The sequence below is a fragment of the Citrus sinensis genome, chromosome 3, assembly GCF_022201045.2.
Source record: "Citrus sinensis cultivar Valencia sweet orange chromosome 3, DVS_A1.0, whole genome shotgun sequence".
NCBI classification, from domain to species: Eukaryota; Viridiplantae; Streptophyta; class Magnoliopsida; order Sapindales; family Rutaceae; genus Citrus; species Citrus sinensis.
Genome location: NC_068558.1, coordinates 15,158,846 through 15,185,408, shown reverse-complemented (window position 1 = coordinate 15,185,408; position 26,563 = coordinate 15,158,846). Strand labels below are relative to the sequence as shown.

The following is a 26,563-nucleotide window of genomic DNA, read 5'->3' as shown; positions in this document are numbered from 1 at the left end:
GTAAAGAGCAAATTGGTGTAGGTGGCTGTCCAGGTGCTATAAATAGCTTCAAAACCGATCGTTTTTCCTCTGCTGAACCTCAGTACATTAAGGGATACTGGTGCTCAGCGCCTAAATTGTCTGTTCTAAACCAATAGCTCGTCTCGCTCCTGTTACAGCAGCTGGTTCAGTTGTTGCTCCAGCACTTTCACCAGCAATTCTCTCAATGGTGCGTGCAGTAAGGGCATAATCATTCTTGACATGCTCATCCTTTGCATCAAGACGAACACTTGATACTACACAGATGTTGGTGATGAGTGAAGTAAATAATAAAGCAGTTGCTTTGTGTTTCTTTATGGCACAATCTCTGATTTCTTTTTCGATAATGCTTCCCACATCTATAGGAAGCCCTCGAACAATAGCATATAACAAAACCAACATTTCCTATGAAACAGTAGTGGTGTGGGTGGTTTGCATAAGCCTAGATTTTAGAAATTTCACCCACACCTTAGCAATGGGTTTTAAATCTATTCTATTAATTACATGTCCTTTCTCATTAGCCCACGATGCCCCTTATACTGTAAGAGTTGTGAAGCTGGTGTTCCATCTTTTCGGGGTCAATTTGTTCAGCAACTTGGCATACTCATAATTAATTTCAGCAGGTAAATTATAAAAAGCATTTATAACTCGAGAGTCTAATGGAACAAGTGTGTTTCTTACCCAAATGTTGTGCTGGCTAGGGCTTACCAAATTGGCGTAAAATTCTTTGACTACTAGCAGCACAGGGTCTCGAGGGTGGTTGCAAAACTCTAGCCACCCACGCTTTGCTGCAGTATTGTGTACTGTTTGCACAATTCCGGTGAATGACTTTGGAAATTGAAACCCTTTTTCTTCCAAAATCTTGCGTGGTTCATGAATTCTTCATATTTTTCCTCCACGTGGTAACTCTGGAAGCGTGAAGGATCTTTGAGTCGGCAGGCTGTTCTTTTACATCTTGGCATTGCTATAGTAGTAACAATTCGAAGGTACTATGCCTGAGAGTAAAATGAGAAGATGGTGGTAAGAATTATTGGAGCCGTGCTTGCGAAGAAGAGGGGAATAGTGCCGTAGGTCACTACACACAGTAATTCCCTTTTATAGTTGAATTTAAATGAAGATAAATCCGGTAAAGTAAGATAAATCAGGAAAGAAAATATTTTGAATACAATGAGTATATCCCATAAAAATAAGCAAGAGAAATTAATGCATTAATTTCGGAGATTTTTTCTTCCTCAATTTCTATCCAAATCCATGCATCCATCTGTCATGATTTATCTCCAACGGTAAGTGAGAGGCTCCAATTTTTAAGTTACTATAATGGTAATATCAGTTGCTGCAACACTTAATTATTTGCTCCAGCAACGGTTACATGCTCCACTCCAATAGCCTCTGACACATGGCTTGCCTCTGTACTCTGTTACAATACAACCCGAATTGTCAATAAAGAATTCATTTGTCACACATACTTCCCTCAAAAACTAAAACCAATTCTAGAAAAGAAAAAAAAATTAAAAATAAAGATATAAAATGATAACAAAAGTAAAGAGTTCAATAATGTGAAAGTATAAAAATAAATAGCAAGAAGTGAATAACAAAATTAAAATAAAAGAAAGAGCCTTCAACAAAACTAGAGAGGATCAAGCTCGGTTTAAAGTGGCTGCCTCCACAATGGGTTGCCTCCCATTGAGCACTTGATTTAAGGTCCTTCAGCCTAACCTTCTTTGATTGTTCAATAGCTTGGTTCTTCAAGGAGTAAGACCTCTTTTGTGCAATCTGCCACTGGGTGTATGTAATGCTTAACCCTGTGTCCATTAACTTTAAATTCTTGGCCTGTTTGTTCATCGAGAAGATCAACAACCCCATGAGGGTAAATTCTGAGCAGCTTAAAAGGTCTAGACCATCGAGATTTTAGTTTTCTTGGAAATAATCTCAGTCTTGTATTATGGAGCAGCACTAGTTGACCAGGGCTGAATTTCCTATTTTGGATATGCTTGTCGTGCTATTGTTTTGTCCTCTCTTTATAGATTCTTACATTTTCATATGAGAACAGCCATAATTCATCAAGCTCGCAGAGCTGAAGCTTCCTTTGCTCTGCTGCAGCATGTATATCCCAATTTAATTGCTTCAGTGCCCAGTGTGCTTTATGCTCTAGCTCAAGTGGCAAGTGACAAGTCTTTCCATAAACAATTCAGTAGGGAGACATGCCAAGTGGTATTTTGTATGTTGTTTTGTAGGCCCATAAGGAGTTATGTAACCACAAAGATCAATCCTTCCGTGCTGGGTTCACTACTTTTTCTAAGATCTTCTTAATTTCTCTATTGGACACTTCTACCTGATCATTAGATTGTGGGTGATATGTTGTTGTTATTTTATGCCTGACTCCATATTTTATCGTGGCTGCAGTAAATACTTTGTTACAAAAATGAGTACCTTTATCACTAATAATTGCTCTGGGAGTGCCAAACCCGGAAAAAATATTTTTCTGAGGAAAGACCACCACTGTTTTAGCATCATTGGTAGGTAATGATACAGCTTCTACCCACTTAGAGATATAATCTACAACAACAAGGATATATAAGTTTCCAAAGGATGGTGGAAAATGTCCCATGAAATCTATTCCCCATACATCAAAAACTTCAACTTCCATAATATTTGTCAATCGCATTTCATGTCTTTTAGTTATGTTCCATGTCCTTTGACATCTGTCACAACATTTGACAAATTCACAAGCATCTTTAAAAATAGAAGGCCAGTAATAACCTGATTGCAGAACTTTAGCAGTTGTTCTGTGACCACCAAAATGTCCTTCATATGCTGTAGCATGGCATGACTCCAATATATGTGGAATTTCTCCCTTTGAAGCACATCTTCGTATTACTTTATCTAAGCATAACTTATATAAATATAGGTCATCTATTGGTAGCTTCTAACATCATGAAGAAATTTCTTTTTCTCCTGAAACTTCAACTTAGGTGGTAGCAACCCAGTTACTAAGTAGTTAGCAAAATCTGCATACCATGGAGATCCTGATTGCTGCAGCACCTGTGCTTGTTGTACTACCAACAGCTGTTCATCAGGAAAAGTTTCAGTGATGTCCTTTCTTGTCAATGTACTTGTGTCTGCGTCCAGCCTCGACAGGTGGTCTGCTACTTGATTCTCAGCCTTGACAGTCTTCTAACAGAATTTTATGCATGCATATTGATGGACTTATCCCTTTGATATCTGCCATGGTCCATCAAATTGCTCTTCTGTATCTCCCAATCACATCTACTAGACTCTGTTCTTACCCTGCATCTAGAGTATAGGAGATGATTACAGGGAGTGTATTGTTTTGACCAAGATAAACATATTTCAAATGTGAAGGTAACAATTTTAATTCAAGATTAGGAGGTGATTCAATAGATGGTAAAGTTGTTTTTACTTCCCTGTCTGAAAGATTCAAATGCTTAACAAATCTGTTATGTCTATCAGATTGCTTTCCTTCCATCTAATTTATCTGGTTTGCTGCAACATCTTCTTCTTCAAAGCTTTCAAATGTGGTCACTTTGTTGATCTCATTATTGCAGTATCTGTCAATTCTGTTTGCTACAACAAAATCCACAACACTCAGGAAATTACAATCCTCTAACTCATTAGGGTTCTTCATAGCCTCTAATACATTAAATGTGACTTGTTGATCATTCACTCTCATGGTGAGCTCTCTTTTCTGCTCATTTATCAGAGTTTTTCCAGTTGCTAAGAAAGGTCTTCCAAGTATAATAGGTACCTCTTTATCAGCCTCAAAGTCTAGTACAATGAAATCTACTAGGAAGATAAATTTGTCAACCTTCACCAGTACATCCTCAATTTTTCCTTCAGGACATGCATGAGATATGTCAGCTAATTGCAGGGTGACTGTGGTTGGCCTGTATTCCCTTACTCCCAACTGCTTAAATACAGACAATGGCATCAGATTAATACTGACTCCCAAGTCACAAAGTGCTCTGCCAGTGTACCTAGTTCTAATAGAACATGGTATTGTAAAACTTCCTGGATCCTTCAATTTTGTAGGAATCTTATTTTGCAGCATATAACTGCTTTCCTTTGTTAAAACAACCGTTTCAAATTCTCCCAACCTTCTCTTTTGTGCTAAGATGTCATTTAGAAATTTCACATAATTAGGCATTTGCTCCAAAGCTTCCACTAAAGGTATGTTGATGTGTAATTGTTTCAGCACTCCTAGAAATTTATTAAACTGCTTGTCTAGTCTTTGCTTATGGAATCTCTGTGGGAAAGGGGGTGGATGCCTAAACTGCTGGCTAGCTTCAGGAGGTGCCAAACTCTGCTTATTTAGTTTGTTGAAGGTTGTGGCTATTGTTGTACAAATTTTATTGAACTCGCAAGTGCACGAATTTATTGTAGTAGAGATCAATGGTGACGAGTGTCGATCCCATGAGGAGGTGAATTTTAATTGTGCGTAGAATTAATTTTCTAAATGGGTGGTTGGATTTATGGTGAAAATAATTTGGATTATCTTAAAATTGGAATTAAAATGGTGAGAATAATTTGAAGAGAATTCTATTGAAATGACGTACTTCGGTATCTGGATCCGTATCAACATGCACCATGGGCTAAATATTCTTTATTAATGCCAATTAAATCATGAGGGGGGAATCCACACCTCATGAACCATACTTTAATCAATATGGTGTTAAGGGCTTATCGTGCCAAATAATAATAACCTTGTATTAGGGAGCCGGTGAAACCAAGGCGGTACTAAACAAGATTATTATTATTTGTCGACGAGAAGTCAAAACATCCATAAAAACTAGAGGGGAAAAGAAAATAATGACACATGTTGATACTTCACCTTCAATCCAAGCTTGAAAGAAAATTAGCTACTCATAATTGAACTAGGGGTAAAATAGAAATTTATTAAAATACGTAGAAAATATAAGATGGAGAAGGAATTATAGAAAATGGATCCCAAAAATGGATTCAGGGCCATCAAATTAGGGGGGGAGGCCCCTTTTTATAAATACATTGAGTAAATCGTAGCCATCGGATTAAAAACAGTTTGGACGCTCAGGATTGCGCCACATCATCAGTCAACAGTACGCAGTTTGACCATGCGGGTGAACAGTAACACGGTTTGACCCGGGTTGAACAGTGATGCGGTTTGGTAGAAAATAATCCTGTGTAATGCATGTACCGTACGCGAGATTTTTGGTCCACTGATATGCTGCCACGTCATCGATCAACAGTGCATAAGAATTTTAGTCCAACAAGATCGTGACACATCATCAGTCAATGCCACATCATCGGTCAATGCCATGTCATCGATCCGTTTATGTGAACAGTGTCGTGAACAATAACGTAGATAGTACCATACATGTGAATAGTACCGTACATGTGAACAATGTCATTTTTCCTTTTATGCTCTTTCTAAGATTTTCAACCGTCCTGAGTTCAAAAGTGATGTTTGTTTTGCCGTCTGATCTCTCGTTCATTGTGAAATGACTATGATGCCCTTAAAATACATAAAATACTTAATTATAATACAATACATATAATTAAATGACAAGAAGTTTAAATACATAAAAGTAAGGGTGTTAGTAAAACTTAAAGTGTAAAATGACGATTTTCTCCTTTATAAATATATATTTTCTAACACTCAACACACCTCCCAACCAGCTTATTACTAGTCCCTAGCAAATAAAGTGAAAACAAAATTCAAATCAAAAATGATTTTTTTTTAAACAATCATGTTTATTCAATCAGACTAATGATATTAATTAAATAAAACTATAAGCATTATCTCTAGTCAAAAGAAACATCGCACCCACATCAACCATCCACATGAATCAGTCCAGTAGACTTTGTCATAGCTACTTTCAAGAATGACATGTCAAACCCCAAAATCTCACTGGAAGTAGTGACACTCTCACAAAGAAATTAAATCTAATAAAAATAGTCACTCCAATGAATGGCAATTGAGAGAAAATAATGAAGAAGTGATATCACATGCTCTCACCAAAATGAAAGAAATATGCCCTCAGCTTAGAAATAATACGATCTCAAGTAAAATAAAAATGCTAGTCAACCCAATTTATTTATTTTTATTTTTTTATGCACCACTACATCTTTTTAACCCATATAACTAGCTTCTACTTCAGATTATAGTTCCCTAAAATTAAGAAGGACTTTTATTAGGACGTAACGTAGGCTAGGGACATGGCTAATCAAGGAGAGGAAATAAGGAAAACAAAGTGTATGTTTGAGAAAAATGCAGAGATTTTTGTTTTTTTTTTTTGGAAGTTGCAAGGTGGATTTCACCTATTATTGTTATATTTTTTTCTTTTTTTAAAAAAAAACAACAATTTTTTTTTGCTTTTGTTTAGCACAACGTCACTGAACAAAATAATTATTTACATTTTTCTCAAACATAAATAAGTGATGGAACTTATAAGACATCGGGTAATACTCCAAATCGGAGTGGGTCAAGATGATAAGTTGAGAAAGAAAAGGTTTTTTTTTTGTTTTAAGGCTCAAAAGGGTTAACTATGGATATTTCACAAAAGGGATGGTTAGAAAGGCTCAAACGGATCAAATATAACATTTCCATAATCTTTTAGGGCTCTAAATAATCTTCCATATCTACTAGTTAGATGGGTCTCCAAATGTAGCAGCACACTTTTTTCTTTTTTTTTAATTTTATAATATTTTTTTTTAGGGTTAACTCAAAAGAAATCTAAAGATCATGTATAAAACTACTAAGCTGTATAAAGAATGGGCAAAAGGGTTACTCTCCAAGAAAAATAATAGGCTCAAAAACTCACTCAGTACTTATTATGACATGTTCATTCCTTCAAGCAACTCATATTTATCTCCAACATCAACATGTAAAGTAGCAAACATAGCGTAACATCATTTAAGACCAAAGATAATACAAATACTAAAATTTGAAATTAATCATGTCATCCAATGTTAAAACAAATCACACAATTTTTTTTTAAACAACATTCTACCCTCCAACCTATTCTAAACATGAAAGGAAAATATGCATGCAGAAGTGTGAAAATGATGCAGAAAAACTAATTAAAAAAATTACACTTAAAATGATAAAAAAATGTTTTTTTTAACTAAGAAGATGCGTTTCTAGAGGCACTATACTCCATATTCAGCCATCTTCGACTTAAAAAATTGGAAAGTGTATATTTATAAAGGAGAAATTAGAAAGAAGAAGAAAAATGATTGTAAAAAAATTAATAAAGAAAAATAAAATATCTGGAATTTTTTTTTTAACGAAAAAGATGTGTTTCTAGAGTAACTACACTCTATATTCAGCCATCTTCAACACAAAAAGTTAGCAACAACTAGTTTCTACAATAAAAAATTAGTAAAAACTTAACCAAGATTCCACAATTGTCGACTATTCCCTCCCCCCAACCAGAACGAAACATTGTCCTCAATGTTTTAAAGGAAAGAAGTAGAGTTTAGAAGACATCACCTAGGTGGTGCAACACAGAAGAAAATATTTACAGGCGGGGAGTTAAATCTAATTTGTACTTCTTACTGCGGCTACTGTTACCGTTATTATTTGGACTCTCCAACACAAAGGTCTAGGGGTCTAGATCCGGTTTATAAGCTTGTAACATATCAAGTAGCTCTTAGCAATATGAGCACAAATAAAAAGCTTTTTCGCATTGGAAGGAACGAAATAGTTTTTTATTGCATGGTTAAGAAATGCGATGAAACCATCATAAAAGTTATTGACATTTAACAAACCGATGGGTTTCTGGTGAATGTGCAAATGGGCCCAAGATGCTAGTGTGATAAGTGCCTCTAGTGTTGCAAGATCTCCTGGAAGGAAAATAAAAGCATCAGCATAATTAAGCATTTCAGTTATTCTTTCTTGCATACCTGAGACGACTAACTCTTCTCTAGTCAGTGGGTCAGACAAACTGCCCAAAGGTTTTAGGGCTCTTGGAATGATGCCTAACACTTGGCTTCCTCTGACAAAAGCAGCTTCTGAGACCAATTTTGATAACCCTCGGTTACCTCCTCCATACACCAAGTGTAATTTTCTCTCTGCTATGCTTCAACCAAGATCTATGGCTGCCTCAACGAACTATTTATGTTTGCCATAGTTAAATTCAGAAAGCACACAAATGTTCTTGAATTGTCTATTGGGAGTAGCTGCCATTTTAATATTTCTCAAAAATAATTTGTGAGTGCTTAACAAAAAGTCATATTTAAGAATCTTGGTGACAGCGGGTCACAACTGTGTATGAGGTGACATGTCAGTGTCAAATAACGCGTAAAGCACATGGCTCGCGAGTCAAAAATGAAACAGTAAAAATAAAAAGAAATAATCATAAAATAAAATTATTAAAGACAATAATGCAAAAGATAAAATAACAGTGAAATAAAATAACAGTGAAGTAAAATGATATTTACAGGTAGTTGCGACTGTGGCTCACATCTTCCTCTGGTTTTACGTCCAGAAACGGATTGAACGCCCTCTATGGGTCGAGGATGGGCTTCCCATCCAGTTTTCTTATAAACTGGCAAATAGAGTCGTTTATAGTCAGATTTCCGAGACTATATCGTGCATGCTCTTTCTGGAATAATGGTCATAACTGGAGAATCGCTCCTTGCACATATCCACTGGGATGCGTTTCAAGAGACAGAAGGATATCATCTAATGACTCCTTATTCAAGCCATCCCTAATGAATTGAATCTTATCTTCTCTATTATCAGACATCATTCCTAAAGAACATGGTTTTTTATCGCAACTCATTTTGGCACACTTATGACAAGCAACAAAAATTTTTTGAACTCGTCGTTTTCTTGCATAATTTCCTTTACCACAACCAGGCATGTATGCAATAAATTTTGGAGGTAACTCACTTGCCAGTCGTACTTTAGCCTCGATTAACCAATGGATGTCAGCAGGTATATGATTCCTCATGATCAATCGCATGTGTTCGGACCGGGCTTTATAGATTGTAAGGAGGGCATTCTGAGGAAGTGAAGGGAATCGCTTGTGAAGCTTCGCTAGAATCTGATTTCTGTCCATACCTTCGCCTCAGAATATCAGTTATTATGGGAAAATTGAAGTAACCCACTTGATTGTCACGGAGTACCGTTATCCGCCACTTCACTGGGGTAACAAACTAAAGCACACAAATAGAAAAACAAATTAAAACACACAAAGAAAATTAAAATCGTCCTCTTATTGAATTTACCTCAAGCTCCAACTGGATGTCGTAAACACTTCTCTCAATGTCTCTGAGTTGGCTTTCTAAACCCTCAACATAGGATACTAACTCTGGTGGTTGCAGAGCCCAAATACGATGTGTCTTACAAAATCGAATCTGCCTTTTGAGATGAGAGTTTACACGTTGAAGTGGTTTAAGAATGTTCAGGAGGAACGGTTTAAGTATGGTACTCATGATTAACAATGATAAGAAAAAAAAACTTAATGGTTAAACAAACACACTTACGCAAAAATAATTTCAATTAGCAAAAGAATAATAAAAAGAAAAAAAAAGAAAAAAATCAAATCATCGAAAAAAAAAATTAATTCAAATCTAGTGGGTCACTCAAATTTATTTCGGTGTCCTCTCCATATGGTTGGTATTCTAGATATGGTTTTAATCTTTGACCGTTAACTTTAAACGTGGCACCGTTCTTTAGGTCTTTAATTTCAATTGCCCCATGTGGAAAAACAGTATGAACAATAAAAGGGCCAAACCATCGAAAGCGTAACTTACCTAGGAATAGGTGCAAGTGAGAATTGAATAAAAGCACTTTCTAACATGGAGTGAAAGATTTTCTCATAATTTGCTTGTCATGGAAGACTTTCATTCGTTGCTTGTAAATCTTGGCATTTTCGTATGCATCATTGCGAATTTCTTCAAGTTCTCCCAGCTGTAATCTTCTTTCTGAGCTGGCTTGCTGCATGTCAAAGTTGAATTTCTTGATAGCCCAATATGCACGATGCTCGAGTTCCACAGGTAGGTGGCAAGCTTTTCCATACACTAGCTTATAGGGTGACATCTCAATCGGGGTCTTGAAAGCCGTTCTATATGCCTATAATGCATCATCAAGTCTTAATAACCAATCTTTTCTGTCGAGCTTCACCGTCTTTTCTAATATGTGCTTTATTTCCCGATTGGAGATCTCAACTTGGCCATTGGTTTGCGGATGATATGGGGTCGCCACTTTGTGAGTGATTGAATACTTTGTCAAAAGTGCCTTGAATGCTTTATTACAAAAGTGGGCACCACCATCACTGATTATTGCTCGAGGGAATCCAAAGCATGAAACAATGTTGCTTTTCAAAAATCCTATCACCACCTTATGATCATTGGTTCTACATGGAATTGCTTCTACCCATTTCGATACGTAGTCAACAGCAACCAATATGTATTGATGGCCAAAAGAAGGGGGAAAGGGTCCCATGAAGTCGATACCCCATACATAAAAAATCTCAACCACTAAAATTGAATTTAATAGCATCATATTCCTTCGTGTAATGCTCCCCATTCGTTGACACCTATCACATGAAGAACAAAAGGTGTAAGCATCTCGAAATATAGTTGGCCAATAAAAACCACATTGTAAAACTTTAGTAGCTGTTTTCTTAGCACTGAAATGGCCTCCACAAGCTTATTCATGGCAGAATGAAAGGATATTTTTAATTTCACTTTCTGGGACACATCGTCTAACAATTTGATCTGCACAATACTTGAACAAATACGGGTCATCTCAAAAGAAATCTTTATTTCTGCAAAGAATTTAGCCTTGCTTGCTTAGTCCAATGCTCTGGAAGTTGACCTGTAATAAGATAATTAACTATATCAGCATACCAAGGTAATACTTCCACACTCATTAATTGTTCATCTAGAAATGACTCATTCAATGTTAAATGTTTAGAAATTGTGTCAAAATGAAGATGAGAGAGATGATCTGCCACAACATTTTTTGTGCCTTTCTTATTTTTAAATTCCAAGTCGAATTCCTGCAAAAGTAACACCCAACGAATTAGTTTAGCTTTTGCATCTTTCTTTGTGAGAAGATATTTAAAAGCAGCATGATCTGTGAATATAATTATTTTAGAACCAATGAGATAAGATCGAAATTTTTCTAATGCAAATACTACTGCTAGCATTTCTTTTTCAGTAGTTGAATAGTTCAATTGTGTATCATTCAATATCATACTAGCATAGTAAATAACATGGGAAATTCAATCAACTCTTTGTCCTAATACTGCTCCTACTGCATAATCAGATGCATCACACATGAGTTCAAATGGTAAGCTTCAGTTTGGGGCCTGAATGATGGGTGATGATGTCAACAATTACTTTAATTTTTCAAAAGCCATAAGACATGAATCATTAAAGATAAAAGGTACATTTTTAGCAAGTAAATTGCATAAAGGTCTAGAAACTTTGCTAAAATCTTTAATGAAACGTCTATAGAAACCAGCATGCCCAAGGAAAGATCTTACTTCTCTGGCTGTTTTGGGTGGAGGAAGATTAGAAATGAGATCCACATTGGCTTTGTCAAACTCAATACCTTTGCTCGAAATGATGTGATCGAGAACAATACCTTGTTTTACCATAAAATGGCACTTCTCCCAATTTAAGACTAAATTCTTCTCGATGCATCTTTACAGAACTAGTGTTAGATGATGTAAGCATTGATCAAACGAGTCACCAAAAATGGAAAAGTCATCCATAAAGACTTCAAGGAATCATTCAACCATATCAGAAAAAATGCTTAACATGCATTGTTGAAATGTAGCAGGTGCATTACATAATCCAAATGGCATCCTCATATATGCAAAAGTACCAAAAGAGCAAGTGAAAGCGGTTTTCTCTTGATCTTTTAGTGCTATGGGAATCTGATTATATCTTGAGTAACCATCTAGAAAGTAATAAAATTCATGGCCTACTAATCTATCAAGCATTTGATCAATAAATGGTAAAGGAAAATGGTCTTTACGTGTGACAGAATTCAACTTTCTATAATCAATGCATACACGTCATCTTGTAGTTACTCTAGTTGGTAGCAATTCATTATCAGCATTGGTAACTATTGTGACTCCTGACTTTTTAGGGACAACTTGTACAGGACTGATCCATTAACCATCAGAAATTGGGTAAATGATACATGCGTCTAATAGCTTAAGGACTTCAGTTCTAACAACTTCTTTCATATTATGATTTAACTGACGTTTCATTTCCCTAGTAGATTTAGTATTTTCATTGAGGTGAATATAATGCATGTAGTCTACTGGGTTTATACTTTTGATGTCTGCTATGGTCCATCATAATGCTCTTTTGTGCTCTTTTAAAACATCCAACAACTTACCTTTTTGTTCGTCATTTAGGGATGATGAGATGATTACCGGCAGAGTACTTTCTTCTCCTAAAAATGCATATTCCAAAGTGTTGGGTAATGGTTTGAGCTCGAGTTTCGCTGGTTATTCTGATAATGGGATGAGTTTCTTTTCTAACGGTGCTAGTTGTTCAACTCTTGACTTCCATTTATTAATGTCCATGAATGGTGCTGAGTCAAGTAGGGCGTTGACCTCATCGACCGATCTGTCAATATCAAAATCTAAACCAAAGTGAGTTAAACATGTTTGTAAAGGATCATCACTAAGGTTTGAAAGAAAAGTATTATCAACTATTGTTTCTATTAAATCTACATCAACAATTCTATCATCTGCATTGTGAGGTTGTTTGGCAATGTTGAAGATGTTCAGCTCCATAGTCATGTTACCGAAGGACAACTGCATATTTTCAGTCCGGTATTGAATGTGAGCATCAACAGTTGCCAAGAAAGGTCGGCCTAGAATAATGGGGATATGTTTCCTTGAATCCTGTATTGGTTGAATGTCAATTACAATGAAATCAATAGGAAAATAAAACTTATCTACCTGGATAAGCACGTCCTCCACAATACCACGAGGTATTTGCGTGGACCGATCTATAAGCTGTAACACCACTGGAGTTGGGTGTAATTCTCCAAGTCCAAGTTTCAAAAATACTGAGTAAGGCAACAGATTTACAGTAGCTCTTAAATCCAACAAAGTATTCTCAATTGTGTGGTTCCCTAAGCTACATGAGATAGTGGGGGAGCCTGGGTCTTTGCATTTTAGAGGAATTTTATGTTGGAGAATAGAACTAACGTTTTCTGTTAAAAATACCTTATTTTGAACATGAATGTTTCTCTTTTTAGTACAAAGGTCTTTAAGAAACTTGGCATAAGATGGAACTTTCTTTATAGCATCAAGTAAAGGGATGTTAATATTTACCTGTTTGAAGATTTCAAGAATCTCACCTGTGGATTTTCCCTTATTTCTTTTAGCTAACCTCTGAGAAAATGGAGCTTTGGGAACATATTCTCGTGGGTTGGTTTCTTCTTTCTCCTCCGGTGATGAGTCCTCAGTATTTACAGGTACAATTTGATTTTCTTTTGTCAACGACATTTCCACTTTGTTGTCGACTTCTTTTCCTTTTCACAAGGTCGTGACTGCTTTGACCTCTACATGCTGTTGTGGTGAACTGGTACTTGCTTCATATACTCCTTTAGGATTAGGCACTGGTTGACTTGGAAATTTACCTTTCTCAACTGTCATTGCCAAGGTCTGAACTAAAGAAGTAAGTTGTCCCAACATCTTCTCGAGGCTTAAAACTAATTGGGCTTGTGAGTTGAAGCCTGCTCTCAACTCATTTCGTAGTCCATCAATGGTGTGGTTCTGTTACTCAATCGTGGAGTGAGTAACATTCTTGAAATTCTGGAATGCACCCTCTCATGGTCTGAGTTGAGAGTAGTTCTGGTTTTGATTGTATGGTTTAAATAGTGGCTGAGAGGCTTGAGGATTTTGTGGAATTTGTGGAGCTGGAGCTGCTGGTCCATTCTGTTGGAATCCTTGAGACCATAAAAAATTGGGTGGTCTCTCCATCCAGGGTTATATGTGTTGGAGTATGGGTTGTAATTCAATGGTTTTCTCATTACACCTATGGCATTGGCTTGATCTGAGTATGAGTCATGGTCATATGGCTCTATTGATTTAGCAGTCGATAACGATGCTATTTATCGAGAGAGACCTTCAATTATCGATTTAACTTCTTTAATTTCTGAACTTGACTCGCCAATGTGAACCTCATTTACTCCCTCAATTCTTTTAGTGTTCCTAAGCGACCGACTCCGTTGTTGGGAATTATCCGTTTGTCGCTGGAAAAATTTCCAAATCTCTGATGCACTTTTTGACATTAGCTCTCCTCCATTTGTTGCCATTAGTCATTCTTACACATTCGGCAATAATCCCTCCAAAAAGTATTGGCATTGGTGCCATTTCTCGTGCCCATGATGTGGACACTTCAAGAGTAGCCCATTGAATCGCTCCCATGTTTCGAAAAACTGTTCCTCTTCTCTCTGTGTAAACTCTGAAATTTTCCTGCGAATAGCATTGGTTTTATGCACTGGGAAATATTTATTCAAAAATTTTGTAACCATTTGTTCCCATGATGTAATGCTATTAGCAGGCAATGTATTGAGCCATGAACGAGCTCTATCTTTTAAAGAAAATGGGAATAGTCTAAATTTAACACCATCATCTGAAAAATTCTCATATCTAAATGTTTGACAAACAGCATGAAAATCATTCAAATGATTATATGGGTCCTCATTTTCTAGGCCATAGAATGTTGGGAGACAATTTAGCACACTAGGTTTTAGTTCAAAACTTCTAGCAGCTACATTTGGGTATCTTATGCATGATTGCTCAAATTAGCTAAGGGACTAAAATAGTCCTTAAAAGGCCTCTCCTGTGGTGCTTGTTGTTGCAAATTCATTTTATTTTTAGTGTGTTTGTGTGTGCGCAATGTTTTTTCTAGTTCAAGGTCTATAGGTTTAAGATTATGTAATAATGACCTACGGCCATGCATGCAAGGAATACAAAATAAATGGGAACAAAACAAATAAAAATAAAGAAGAATGAGGAATTACGGTACTAACCTTATCACGCTGTTATAACCTTTCTATAAAAAAAACACACTTAAAAAAATATGTGAAATAAATTAACTAAAAATAAATTAATAAGATAAACAAAAAATAATTACAAAGAAAAATAAATTGAAAATTAAATTACATAATTTTTAAGAAGAGAAAAAGAAAAGAAATTATTACCTCTAAATGTATATTCACTTTTTTTAATAAAAAAAATACAAGAAAACAAATAAAAGAAATTATTCACAAAAATTAATTTTACGAATTAAAATAACTTACCTCCCCGGCAACGGCGCCAAAAACTTGTTGTGCAAATTTTATTGAATTCGCAAGTGCACGAATCTATTGTAGTATAGATCAATGGTGACAAGTGTCGATCCTACGAGTAGGTAGATTTTAATTGTGTGTAGAATTAATTTCTAAATGGGTGGTTGGATTTGTGGTGAAAATGATTTGGATTATCCTAAAATTGGAATTAAAATGGCGAAAATAATTTGAAGAGAATTCTATTGAAATGACGTACTTCGGTATCTGGATCCGTATCAACAGGTACCATGGGCTAAATATTCCTTATTAATGCCAATTAAATCATGAAGGGGGAATCCACACCTCATGAACCATACTCTAATCAATATGGTGCTAAGGGTTTATCGTGCCAAATAATAATAACCTTGTATTAGGGAGCCGGTGAAACCAAGGCGGTACTAAACAAGATTATTATTATTTGTCGATGAGAAGTCAAAACATCCACAAAAACTAGAGGGGAAGAGAAAACAAATTTACCAAATAAAGCCCATGACACATGTTGATACTTCACCTTCAACCCAAGTTTAAAAGAAAATTAGCTACTCATAATTGAATAAGGGGTAAAATAGAAATTTATTAAAATACGTAGAAAATACAAGATGGAGAAGGAATTACAGAAAATGGATCCCAAAAATGGATTCAGGGCCATCAAATTAGGGGGGGAGGCCCCCTTTTTATAGATACATTGAGTAAATCTTGTCCATTGGATTAAAAATAGTTTGGACGCTCAGTATTGCGCCACGTCATCAGTCAACAGTACGCGGTTTGACCATGCGGGTGAACAGTAACACGGTTTGACCCGGGTTGAACAGTGATGCAGTTTGGTTGAAAATAATCCTATGTAATGCATGTACCGTACGCGAGATTTTTGGTCCACTGATATGCTGCCACGTCATTGATCAACAGTGCATAAGAATTTTAGTCCAACAAGATCGTGACACCTCATCAGTCAATGCCACATCATCGGTCAATGCCACGTCATCGATCCGTCTATGTGAACAGTAACGTAGACAGTACCGTACATGTGAACAGTGCCATTTTTCCTTTTATACTCCTCCTAAGATTTTCGACCGTCCTGAGTTCAAAAGTGATGTTCGTTTTGCCGTCTGATCTCTCGTTCATTGTAAAATGACTATAATGCCCCTAAAATACATAAAATACTTAATTATAATACAACACATATAATTAAATGACAAGAAGTTTAAATACATAAAAGTAAGGGTGTTAGTAAAACTTGAATTGTAAAATGACGATTTTCTCCTTTATAAATATACATTTTCTAACACTCAACAGCTACTGGTGTTGCAATTTCTTTTTCAGCATGTATTGGTTGAGTTCCTTCCATAGTTGTTGCAGCTTAGTCTCTGTCACAAGTGTCTTGATGGTTGGGTTGTTGTAACTTACTTCCATCTTGAGGTGGTTTTTGTGAGGAATTAAGTTCCAGCCCCTTTTTAGTCACATCAACAGGGATATCAACATTTTTTCCAGATCTGAAGTTAATTACTTTACAGTGTTCTTTGCCCTCTCTTCTAGGATCTTTGTGTTACTAGGTAAGCTTCCTTGATTTCTGCTACTCATTGCTGTGGCAAGTTGTCCCATTTAGTTCTCCAGGTTCCTCAAGGATACAGTTTGACTCTGCACAATTGCTTCATTCTTTGCAATGTATTCCTTAATCAGTGCTTCCAGTGAAGTGATTGGATCCTGATTGGTATGTTTTTGCCCTTGACTCTGCTGATGAAAACCAGTAGTTGAATGTTCCTATTTTGTCCATTCAATGCTGGAGCATTTCGATTCTGACTGCTCCATGAAAAAATTAGGTGTTGCTTCTATCTAGGGCTATAAGTATTTGAATATGGGTTGTTTTGAAACTGTCGATTGAAATTACCCACATAGTTTAATGATGCTGGATTTATAAGACAATTATCAAAGTCATATTCTTCACCACAGTATATGCAAGAAAGTTCAGCAACTTGCTTTACTGCTGCTAGAGCAGATGTCATGGCTTTTACCATGTTAGTCAATGAGGTTACTTGTGCTAATAAAGCAGTAATCACATCTATGTTATGTACCCCTGCTGCTCCTCTTGCTACCGGTTGCCTTGTTAATGGCCACTGATAATTATTGTTGGCCATTCTCTCCAGAATTTCATAAGCTTCAGTGTAAGATTTAGATAACAAAGCTCCATTTGCAGAAGCATCCACCATCAATCTTGTACTAGGATTCAACCTATTATAGAAAGTTTTCAATTGTATGCAACAAGGAATGCCATGATGAGGACACCTTCTGAGTAGTTCTTTGAATCTTTCCCAAGCCTCATACAAACTCTCATCTTTAAGTTGATGGAAAGAAGTAATCTCATTCCGCAATTTTGCATTTTTTGTCGATGAAAAATATTTCATTAAGAATTTATCAACCAACTCATTCCATGCAGTGATGGAATCAGATGGTAACGAATTTAACCATGCTCTTCCTCGATCTCTTAAGGAGTAAGGAAAAAGCCTCATTCTTAAAGCATCTTGGGTTGCTCCAGCAATTTTGAAAGCATCACTCACTTCTAAGAACAACTTAAGACAGAGGTGAGGATCTTCATTTGGCAATCCATTGAATTGACCTACTGTCTGCAACATCTGAAACATTACTGGCTTCAATTCAAAGTTTGCGGCTTCTACTTTTGGTCTGATTATTTCAGGGTGTACAACTTGAGGAGTTAACATAGCATAATCTCTAATAGCTCTATCCCTGTCATCGGCCATGAAAATAATGTTGTTGTTGTCTGGTTGTCTTTGGTTAGCATGTTCATTATGCTCTTCTTGAATGTTGACTGGTTGTAAGGGCCTGTAAGGGTCCAAATTTCCCACATCCTGCAAGTTATCCATGCCTGAAATAGTTTTTGAATTCCTTTGTTCTCTTCGCAGTCTCCTAACAGTCCTTTCAATCTCAAGATCAAATTGGAATACAACAGATCTGTCTTTGCGCATGCAAGTGTTGATCTGCCAATAAATAGAATAAATCAAATCAAATCGGCACCATCAAGATTTACTTTACACTTCAAAAAGAAACAATCAATTCCCAGCAATGACGCCAAAAAACTTGTTGGTAAATTTTTATAATCAAATACTATTGATGACAATGTGCAAGTGTACACAACAAGTAATAAAGTGATGAATATTCAAGATCGTCTCCACAGGGATTGATGTCACTAAAAGTGCTACAGCAATCACAATAGTACAATCTAACTTAAGTCTGAAGTTAACAAATGTAAAGTAGGTTTTATCGAAATTCATAATTGTGAAAGAATTAAATAAAACAATGCAGTAATGAAATAAACTAAATTAAATGTGTCTAAGATTCAATTGAGAATATGGTAGTTGAATGATCAAACTCTCTTTATGGACTGACTGTTTTTCATCAAGTTAACACCAGTTGTTACAGCAATTGCTACAGTACTGGGCAGAATTAATCTGCATCCTCAGCTGTCGCGTATTGGAACTCTCACACCCTTAAGTATATTAACAAACATCAACATATTGTTCACGGGATACATTAAATCAGACAAAGAAAGAAGAAAAATATAAGTTGAGAACGGCAAAAAGTGAATCCAAATAATTCTGCGGGATTTTTCAATGCTGCTGAAGTCGTCCTCTTCAATTTTGATCTTCTTCTTCTTTTTCTCTCTAAAGTCCCTAATGATAATTTCTTCCCTGGTTTATGTGATGCGCACCTCTTTTTATAACTAAAAACTAGGGTAAACAAAGGCCTCGGGTGTGCATGAATTAAATTAGGAAACTGCAGATAACAATTCTGCAGCTAACCCGTGCTAAGTTTTCTCCCTCAATGCTCCAGGATTGTTACAGCAATGGTTGCTCTAACAACGGCTAGAACACTACACTGTTCTCAGTTTTACTTAACTTATTTTGTGGCAATATTCCTTCCTCCTCTTGCTGGTCTAATATCTCAGCATCCCTTCATGAATTGTAAACTTCTGAAAACCTACAATTATGCACCTGTTTTGAGCACAAACTACTTTAATTCAAGCAAAACTTATTAAGACTCACTAAAATAAATGTTTATGCAAAATATAACCAAAATATAATAAAAACACCTCATTTACTCTCTAAGTGATCTTGATTAAAGTCTAGAATTGCTGTAATAACTCTCATCTCATAGAGTTATCAATAATACTATAAGTTAAAATGAAAGTTTCTACAACCAACATTTTATAGTTGTTTAGATATTATGTTGAAATCTCTTTAGCAAAAACAATCACGATAGTAAATTAAATTTTTCTAGTGAAATATTTACAAAAATTTGTCACTATATTTGCTCTTTTCGGGTGATTTTGTGTATTGTATTTATATTTTCAATTGATAATACAGGTTATATGGATAAATACTACTTGTAAAAGAGTTTTCGATGCAAATTGAAAATGAAATAGTATTTTTTGGTTTAATCATTGCCTTTTTGATATGGCACACTATGTTTATAATTAAGCATACTTTGCATTCGTACTTGATATATATTTTTTGAAAAGAATTTAGATCTATTAAAATAGATGTATGCAATTTTAAAATCCTAGAGCTAATTAATTAATCAAATTAATTAATTATATTACTTAACAGAGAGAAGCTTAAGAAAATATCTTGTATAATTAACCTGATTATATTAAGCACGAAATTAGAAAACTAAATTAATTCTCTAAAAATATTATTCACAGTTACTATTTACGGAACTGTTAACTGATACTGTTTATAGTTACTATTCACGATTACTGTTTATCCGCATAAAAAATATTAAATTTTCAAAACATAATAGAATTGCAAAAATTAAAGGACACGAAAATTTTTACGTGGTTCAGATTAGTCAATACTACATCCACGAGGCCACACTCAGATGAAAAGTAATTCATTAAGTTGAGATGTTACAACCAATAGATTTACTAAATGAGTGCTGATGTTTGCCTCGGGTCAAACCCCAAAAAATACAAAACGTCGTCGTTTTGTTTTTAATTTTTTTTGCTTCTCTGTTTTCTTATTTGCATCGTTTTCTTTTTTTTTTCTTTTTCGTTTCTGCCATCCTCGACCGAGATCCACAGCCCTTGAGTCGACAGCAGAACGAGATCTACTAATTAAAGCTCCATCATCTTCGTCTTAAGTTGAACTGAAGAAAGTGATTAACAAAGAACCCACCCATTTAGTGAAGAACAATACCAACAGCAGCTGAGTTTCGGCTGTGAAATTTGTCCTTGAAAGCTGAGTTTCGACGGAACAAGACCAACAGCAGCTGCGAAGTTTCGGCAGAACAAGATCAACATGTGCCTGAAAGCTTGAATTTTCGAAGCTTGAATTTCTTTTTTTCTGGGTACTGTCTTCTTTGTAGCATTTTGTTTTTAATTTTATTTTAAATTTTTCCCTGCGTTTTTACAACATTATAACATTGTAACATTGAATTTATTTCTTCAGTTCTCATATTCTTGATTTGTCTCATTTCCGTTCTCATGTTTGTATGAAACTTTGTTTTGGGTGATATTGTCGTTATTTGACAATTACGTTAATATAATGGGTATTAAGCTGAGAATTTGTTTCTATATTGCATTTTGAATGTTGATTAATGAGCTAGGCATTTGTTTGTATATCCGAATCTTATACTGCAAAAGCTATATCATTTGACCTGTACAATTTGACAAATTATTTTCATTATATTTCAAACCTTAATTTTCATTGTCATCCTCAAGAAATCAATAAGATATATTGTATACAGCCTTGAGTTGACGGAGTCATGAATATGGAGAAGTTTCTATTACTAATACTCTTGTTAATTACCGTCTATTGGATTTGAATTATTCAACTTAACCACCTTACCATCTGCTGAGTATTTGTTTCTATGTTTTATTTTGAATGGTGAGTTGTTTCATTTTGTTTTTTAAATTTTGTGTCTAAATTTAATGAATTTGCGATAAATAACTAATAAGATATTGAATTATTTTAATTTGCAGCAGTTAATGGATAATTTCGAACAAGTGGAGGAGGTTGATAAAGTTGGGGAATTACAGGATTTACAGGGGGCTGATTTGCAAGAAAACAATGAGGAATTGGTGGTCGAAAATGTTGTTGAACCTACGGTTGGGATGTCGTTTGATAGTCTTGATGAAATGTTTGAATATTATAAAACTTATGGCCTACAAGAGGGGTTTCCAGTGATGCGGAGATCTTGTAGAAAAGGGGATGAAAGGAGTTTGAGATATGTGACATTTACTTGTAGGAGAAACGGCAAGTCAAAAGCCAAAGCCACTAATGTTTTGCGGCTTCAACCAAACTAAAAAATTGGATGCAATGCTAAAATTGGAGGACGTTTGGATATTGTTAGTGGAAAATGGGTAATTGGAAATTTAATCCTTGAACACAACCATGCCGTGAGTTCGAGCAAGAGTAGGTATTATCGATGCAATCGTTCCATTAGTCCTTTTGTTAAAAAGTAGCTTGAAATAAATGAAGAAGCTGGAATTAAAATGGCTTAAAGTTTTAAGTTGATTGTTGTCGAGGCTGGTGGCTTTGAAAATGTGTCATTTTTAGAAAGAGATGCTAGAAATCATGTTGACAAGGTGAGGCGATTAAGACTCGAAGAAGGGGATGCTATTGCAATTCAAAGGTATTTTCAGAAAATGCAAACAGAAAATGATGGGTTTTACTTCAGTATTGACCTAGATGAGGAGGGTCGGTTAAAAAATATTTTTTGGGCAGATCCAAGGAGCAGGGCAGCCTATAAGGACTTTGGGGATGTTGTCACATTTGATACCACATACCTAACAAACAAGTATGACATGCCATTTGCTCCTTTTGTAGGAGTTAATCATCATGGTCAATCAATTTTGTTAGGATGTGGGTTGATTTCGCATGAGGACATGGAAACATTTACATGGTTATTTGACACATGGCTATCATGTATGTCTGGGTGTCCTCCCCTTGGAATCATTACAGATCAAGATAAAGCGATGAAAAACGCAATTTAAATTGTTTTTCCAGACACTAGGCATCGATGGTGTTTGTGGCATATATTGAAAAAGGTGTCTGAGAAGTTTGGAAGGTATGTAGAATATCATGCCATTAGAGTTTCATTGCTTTCTGTTGTTTATGATTTACATACTCCTGTTGAATTCGAGGAAGCTTGGCATGACATGTTAGATAAATATGATCTTAGTAATAATCAGTGGCTAAGTGGAGTATATGAGGAAAGAAATCGTTGGGTTCCATGTTTCGTGAAAACTACTTTTTGAGCTGGAATGTCAACCACTCAGCGTAGTGAGAGTATGAATGTGCTCTTTGATAGGTATGTTAACTCGAAAACAACTTTGAAGCAATTTGTAGAGAAATATGAGAAAGCAATGGAAAGTAAAATTGAGAAAGAATGGCAAGCAGATGCATGGAGTTTTAGCCAACGGTTGCCATGTCGTACCAGTTTTGCAATGGAAAAACAAGTTAAAGAAGTGTACACTATTTCCAAGTTTCAGGAATTTCAACAGGAGCTGATGAATAAGATATATTGTGAGGCTTTCAGTTGTGGGGGGTCAGAATTTGAAGCTATTGAAAATAATGAACAGAGTAGAGAAAAGACTTTTAAAGTCATTTTTGAAAAAGATGAAGGTGAAATTCGTTGTGTGTGTTCAATGTTTGAATATAAGGGCATTCTTTGCAAACACGCTATCACAGTGTTGTCACGTAACCGTATACAATTACTGCCTGAAAAATATATCCTACGATGATGGAGGAAAGATGTGCGGAGATTCTACAGTAAAGTCAAAGTCAAGTTATGATGCACGAAGTTCAAGCATTGAACATCACCGATATAAAGAAGAGTGCACTGCTTTTTATAATGTTGCTAAGGTAGCTTCAAAAAATGAAGAAAGCCATAAAAATATGATGGGTTGGATCGAGAAAGCAATGAAGGATGTATCTCTGAATGTTCTAAGTGACGGTGGCGATACAACCATTTATGGTGGATCAGGAAGTTGTAGCGAAAACATACAGGATCCAGTAGTAACTCGGCGTAAAGGTCGTTCGCTTAGTCAAAGAAAGCAAAAGCAATTTAAGAGGCCAAAACAGAAGTCGAATAATGCAGGATCCAGCACAACTGTAGAGGTAATTACTTTAATACATTCATTTTATATTAATTTAAAATATATACTTTAAATGTGTGTTAACCGCGTTTGTAGAACTTGGAGATACATGATTTTTCTTCGCAAGTGGCTACTATAATCCCAACACAAGAGAGCCATATGGCTATGGTAATATTTTTTTTAATTTATTATTTCCATTCATTGTCATATGTTTGATCATTTGTATATAATTTTTTTTTTGGTTGTATAACAGCTAGCACAGCAAGCACCCTTACAACATGCATTTTACCCCCCTTACTATCAATCTTGGATGAATTATGGCGGAGTCCATCATGGAAACTTGCAATATTTTCCGCAATAAAATTTCAAGGAGGCCAATCGAGGGGAGTTTTCAACTAATGAACCAAGCACATAATCGAAGTTAATTGAAGTTAGCTTATGTTTTATGTATTTACTTGGTGTATGTGTATTTCGACATTTTTTAAATTTTAGACTTTGTAAGTATTTTTCAAAATTCTGAAAATGGATCTATTTGGAACATATTAGAATGAGTTGGGCCATAGTATAATTTTGAGAAGTATTATTGGGGTCAAATTCCAAATTTAGAATACTTGAATTAATTCAAACAACCGAAAACTTATATTTAACATGAAAATATTATTACATATCATGGTCAAATTCTACAATAGAAGTTTTTTCCAGTAACATAGTACAAATAGAAACAACTTAAAAACAATACTTAAATAGAAAACATAATACAACAATCATGATTAATTTAATAAAATCATATTGTCGTGCCTCTCTCTTTCGAAGTTCGTCGTCCAACAATTGCCTTTGCACTTCACGATCTCGCATATGCTCAAGTTCTTTATACAATAATTGAAATTTTACGGACAAACACTCAATCTCCAAGGCCAACTTCCTAACCTCATCCACTAACAAGTTTATCTTCTCTTCACTAGATTTACGATCTTCTGCCCATTGAAAATTGGTACATCCTCTACAAATCCAAAATTTGATATTTGGATTTTTTGTTGTGTGTGATATTAACAGCTCCATCTGATCACCGCATCCATTACACATTCAATTCTCGCTTGTGTTGGATGACATTGTTTGTGAAGCCATAGACCGTTAGAAAGAAACTGCCGAAAAAGGGATACAATTATAATTAATAATGAAAAGAAAACCAGAACAATGTGTGTCAAATTCTGTGTGTGTGTGTGTGGTTCTCTGTGTGTGTGTGTGTGTGTGTCCGTGTGTCTGTATGTGTGTGTGTGTGTGTGTGTGTCTCTGTGTGTGTATGCGTCTCTCTGTGTGTGTGTCTAATTTTGTTACAAGGACTTGTTACAAAGACTTTCCTAAAGTAATCAATGAACCAGAAATAATGCCAATGCATGAAAGATTCCATCACGGAAAAGGTAATGACGGACTTTAGATAAATCAATTAGATTCCAATATATGAAACTACATACAAAAACATTGGGGCTGGTTACCAGTAGATACAGACAATATGGTTGCACAAAAATGCTGCCTATACAATTGATAGCATTCAAATCATCATAAAGCATTGAGAGTATATATTGGACAAACATTTAGCACCAGAAGAGTACATTTTTGTTATTTTCTTCAAGTGCTGATGCACAATTAGTCGTGCAAGTAACTATTTACATATTGGAAAATTAGTAAAAGTAGTTGCATCAACATCTCTCATGCCCAGAAATAACAAACAGAGAGCAGCTGCATAAGCCCAAAAATAACAGAGAACAGAGCGCAGCTGCAATAGCTAAGAAATACACCTTACATTAATTCAAAAAAGAACAGAGAACAGCTGCAATAGCTAAGAAATTTCTCATTTCTTCAACCTCACAAATCAAAAATCTCTCATTTCTTCAACCTCAAAAATCAGAAATCTCTCGTCATCATTCATCCTCAACCTCAACATTACCAAATTCAAAATTGTACCCAAATCAAGTGTGAAAGGGAAATAAATTGCAATTTAACACATTTAAATAAAACGGGAACAACAATAGCTATCCAAATTCAGCCAATAATATTAACCTAGATCAACCAAATCATCCCCATTTTGCCATAACCTAAAGAGGCAAAAACGAAGCATTACCTCAGGCTGTGAGCTTTGACGCTTCGTGAGTTTAATTTCCTGAACAAGTTTCAGTTACCAGCGTTGACGGTGACCGTGGTTGTGAGTCGGTCGTGGTGGATCCCGAATGGCTGGACCTTGGTCAGGAAAGGAAGGTAACGACGATGACCGTGGCTGTGAGTCGACTACCAGCGTTAACGATTTTTTCGGTAAGGAATCCCAGGCGAAACGAATTCTTCGGTAAGGAAACTAACGAATTCTTCTATCTGTCTCAGGTGAAACGAAGATACGAAGAGGAAGAGAATTACGGTTTCTGTTGGAGAAGCAAAAACGAAATTGTCAAAAACGGCAGCGTTTTGGAAAAGCAAAAAAGAAAAAAAATTAAAAACAAAACGACGCCGTTTTGTATTTTTCGAGGTTTGACCCGGGGCAAACATCATTTTCCAAAAATTAAAACTCTCGCTTAGATTTACTAAATTTAAAGTGCTATGGTTTACTTTTAGTAGCATTTTCTACATGCTACTATATCTTAGTTTTATTGTAGTGAGAATTGCACTAATAAAAGATGGTAGTGGTTCAAGGCATATTATGAATTATTTATATTTTATTATAGTTAGTTATATTCGGATGCCAATAAAATTTACATTTGTTTAATATATGTATATTTTGTTTGGAGGCATAGAATGTAACTTACATTAGAGTTCGTGTAAGAAAGGTTAAGATTGATGAGCCAAGATAACATATAAGAAAGGCTAAGATTGCTAAAAATGTTTTAGGGGTTTGTTTACGAGATATAAAATTCATCTTCATGATGTCTGGATATGAAGGCTCTGCCTCCAATCCAAGAATACTTTGTGATGCATTAAATAAGCCGATTGGAATAAGAGTTTTTAGAGGTATCACTTATTTCAAAAAAAAATTAATTCAATCAAATTACATAATCAAACTAAAAGATACAACAATTGGAGGGACAAGTCATTTCCACATTACAAGAGGCTATCAAAAATTTATTTAGAAAAGA

The 26,563-nt window shown here is 35.4% G+C and overlaps 1 protein-coding gene and 2 non-coding genes across 3 annotated transcripts; 2 read left to right on the top strand and 1 right to left on the bottom strand.

The window, feature by feature from the left end:
* Positions 1-3,505: 3,505 nt before the first annotated feature.
* LOC127900608 (uncharacterized) lies at positions 3,506-4,183 on the bottom strand. The gene has a single exon (XM_052435772.1). The coding sequence runs from the start codon at positions 4,181-4,183 to the stop codon at positions 3,506-3,508; it is 678 nt and encodes a 225-aa protein (XP_052291732.1).
* A 10,198-nt stretch (positions 4,184-14,381) lies between these two features.
* Positions 14,382-14,485, top strand: LOC127901573 (small nucleolar RNA R71). The gene has a single exon (XR_008053816.1). It is a non-coding gene; the product is annotated as a small nucleolar RNA R71 (small nucleolar RNA).
* A 3,111-nt stretch (positions 14,486-17,596) lies between these two features.
* Positions 17,597-17,703, top strand: LOC112498391 (small nucleolar RNA R71). Its single transcript, XR_003065709.2, has one exon. It is a non-coding gene; the product is annotated as a small nucleolar RNA R71 (small nucleolar RNA).
* The last annotated feature ends 8,860 nt before the right edge of the window (positions 17,704-26,563 follow it).

Bases quoted from the DNA above. Each gene is read 5' to 3' on its own strand.
- LOC127900608 (XM_052435772.1), bottom strand. From the start codon at position 4,183: ATGCCTAATTATGTGAAATTTCTAAATGACATCTTAGCACAAAAGAGA.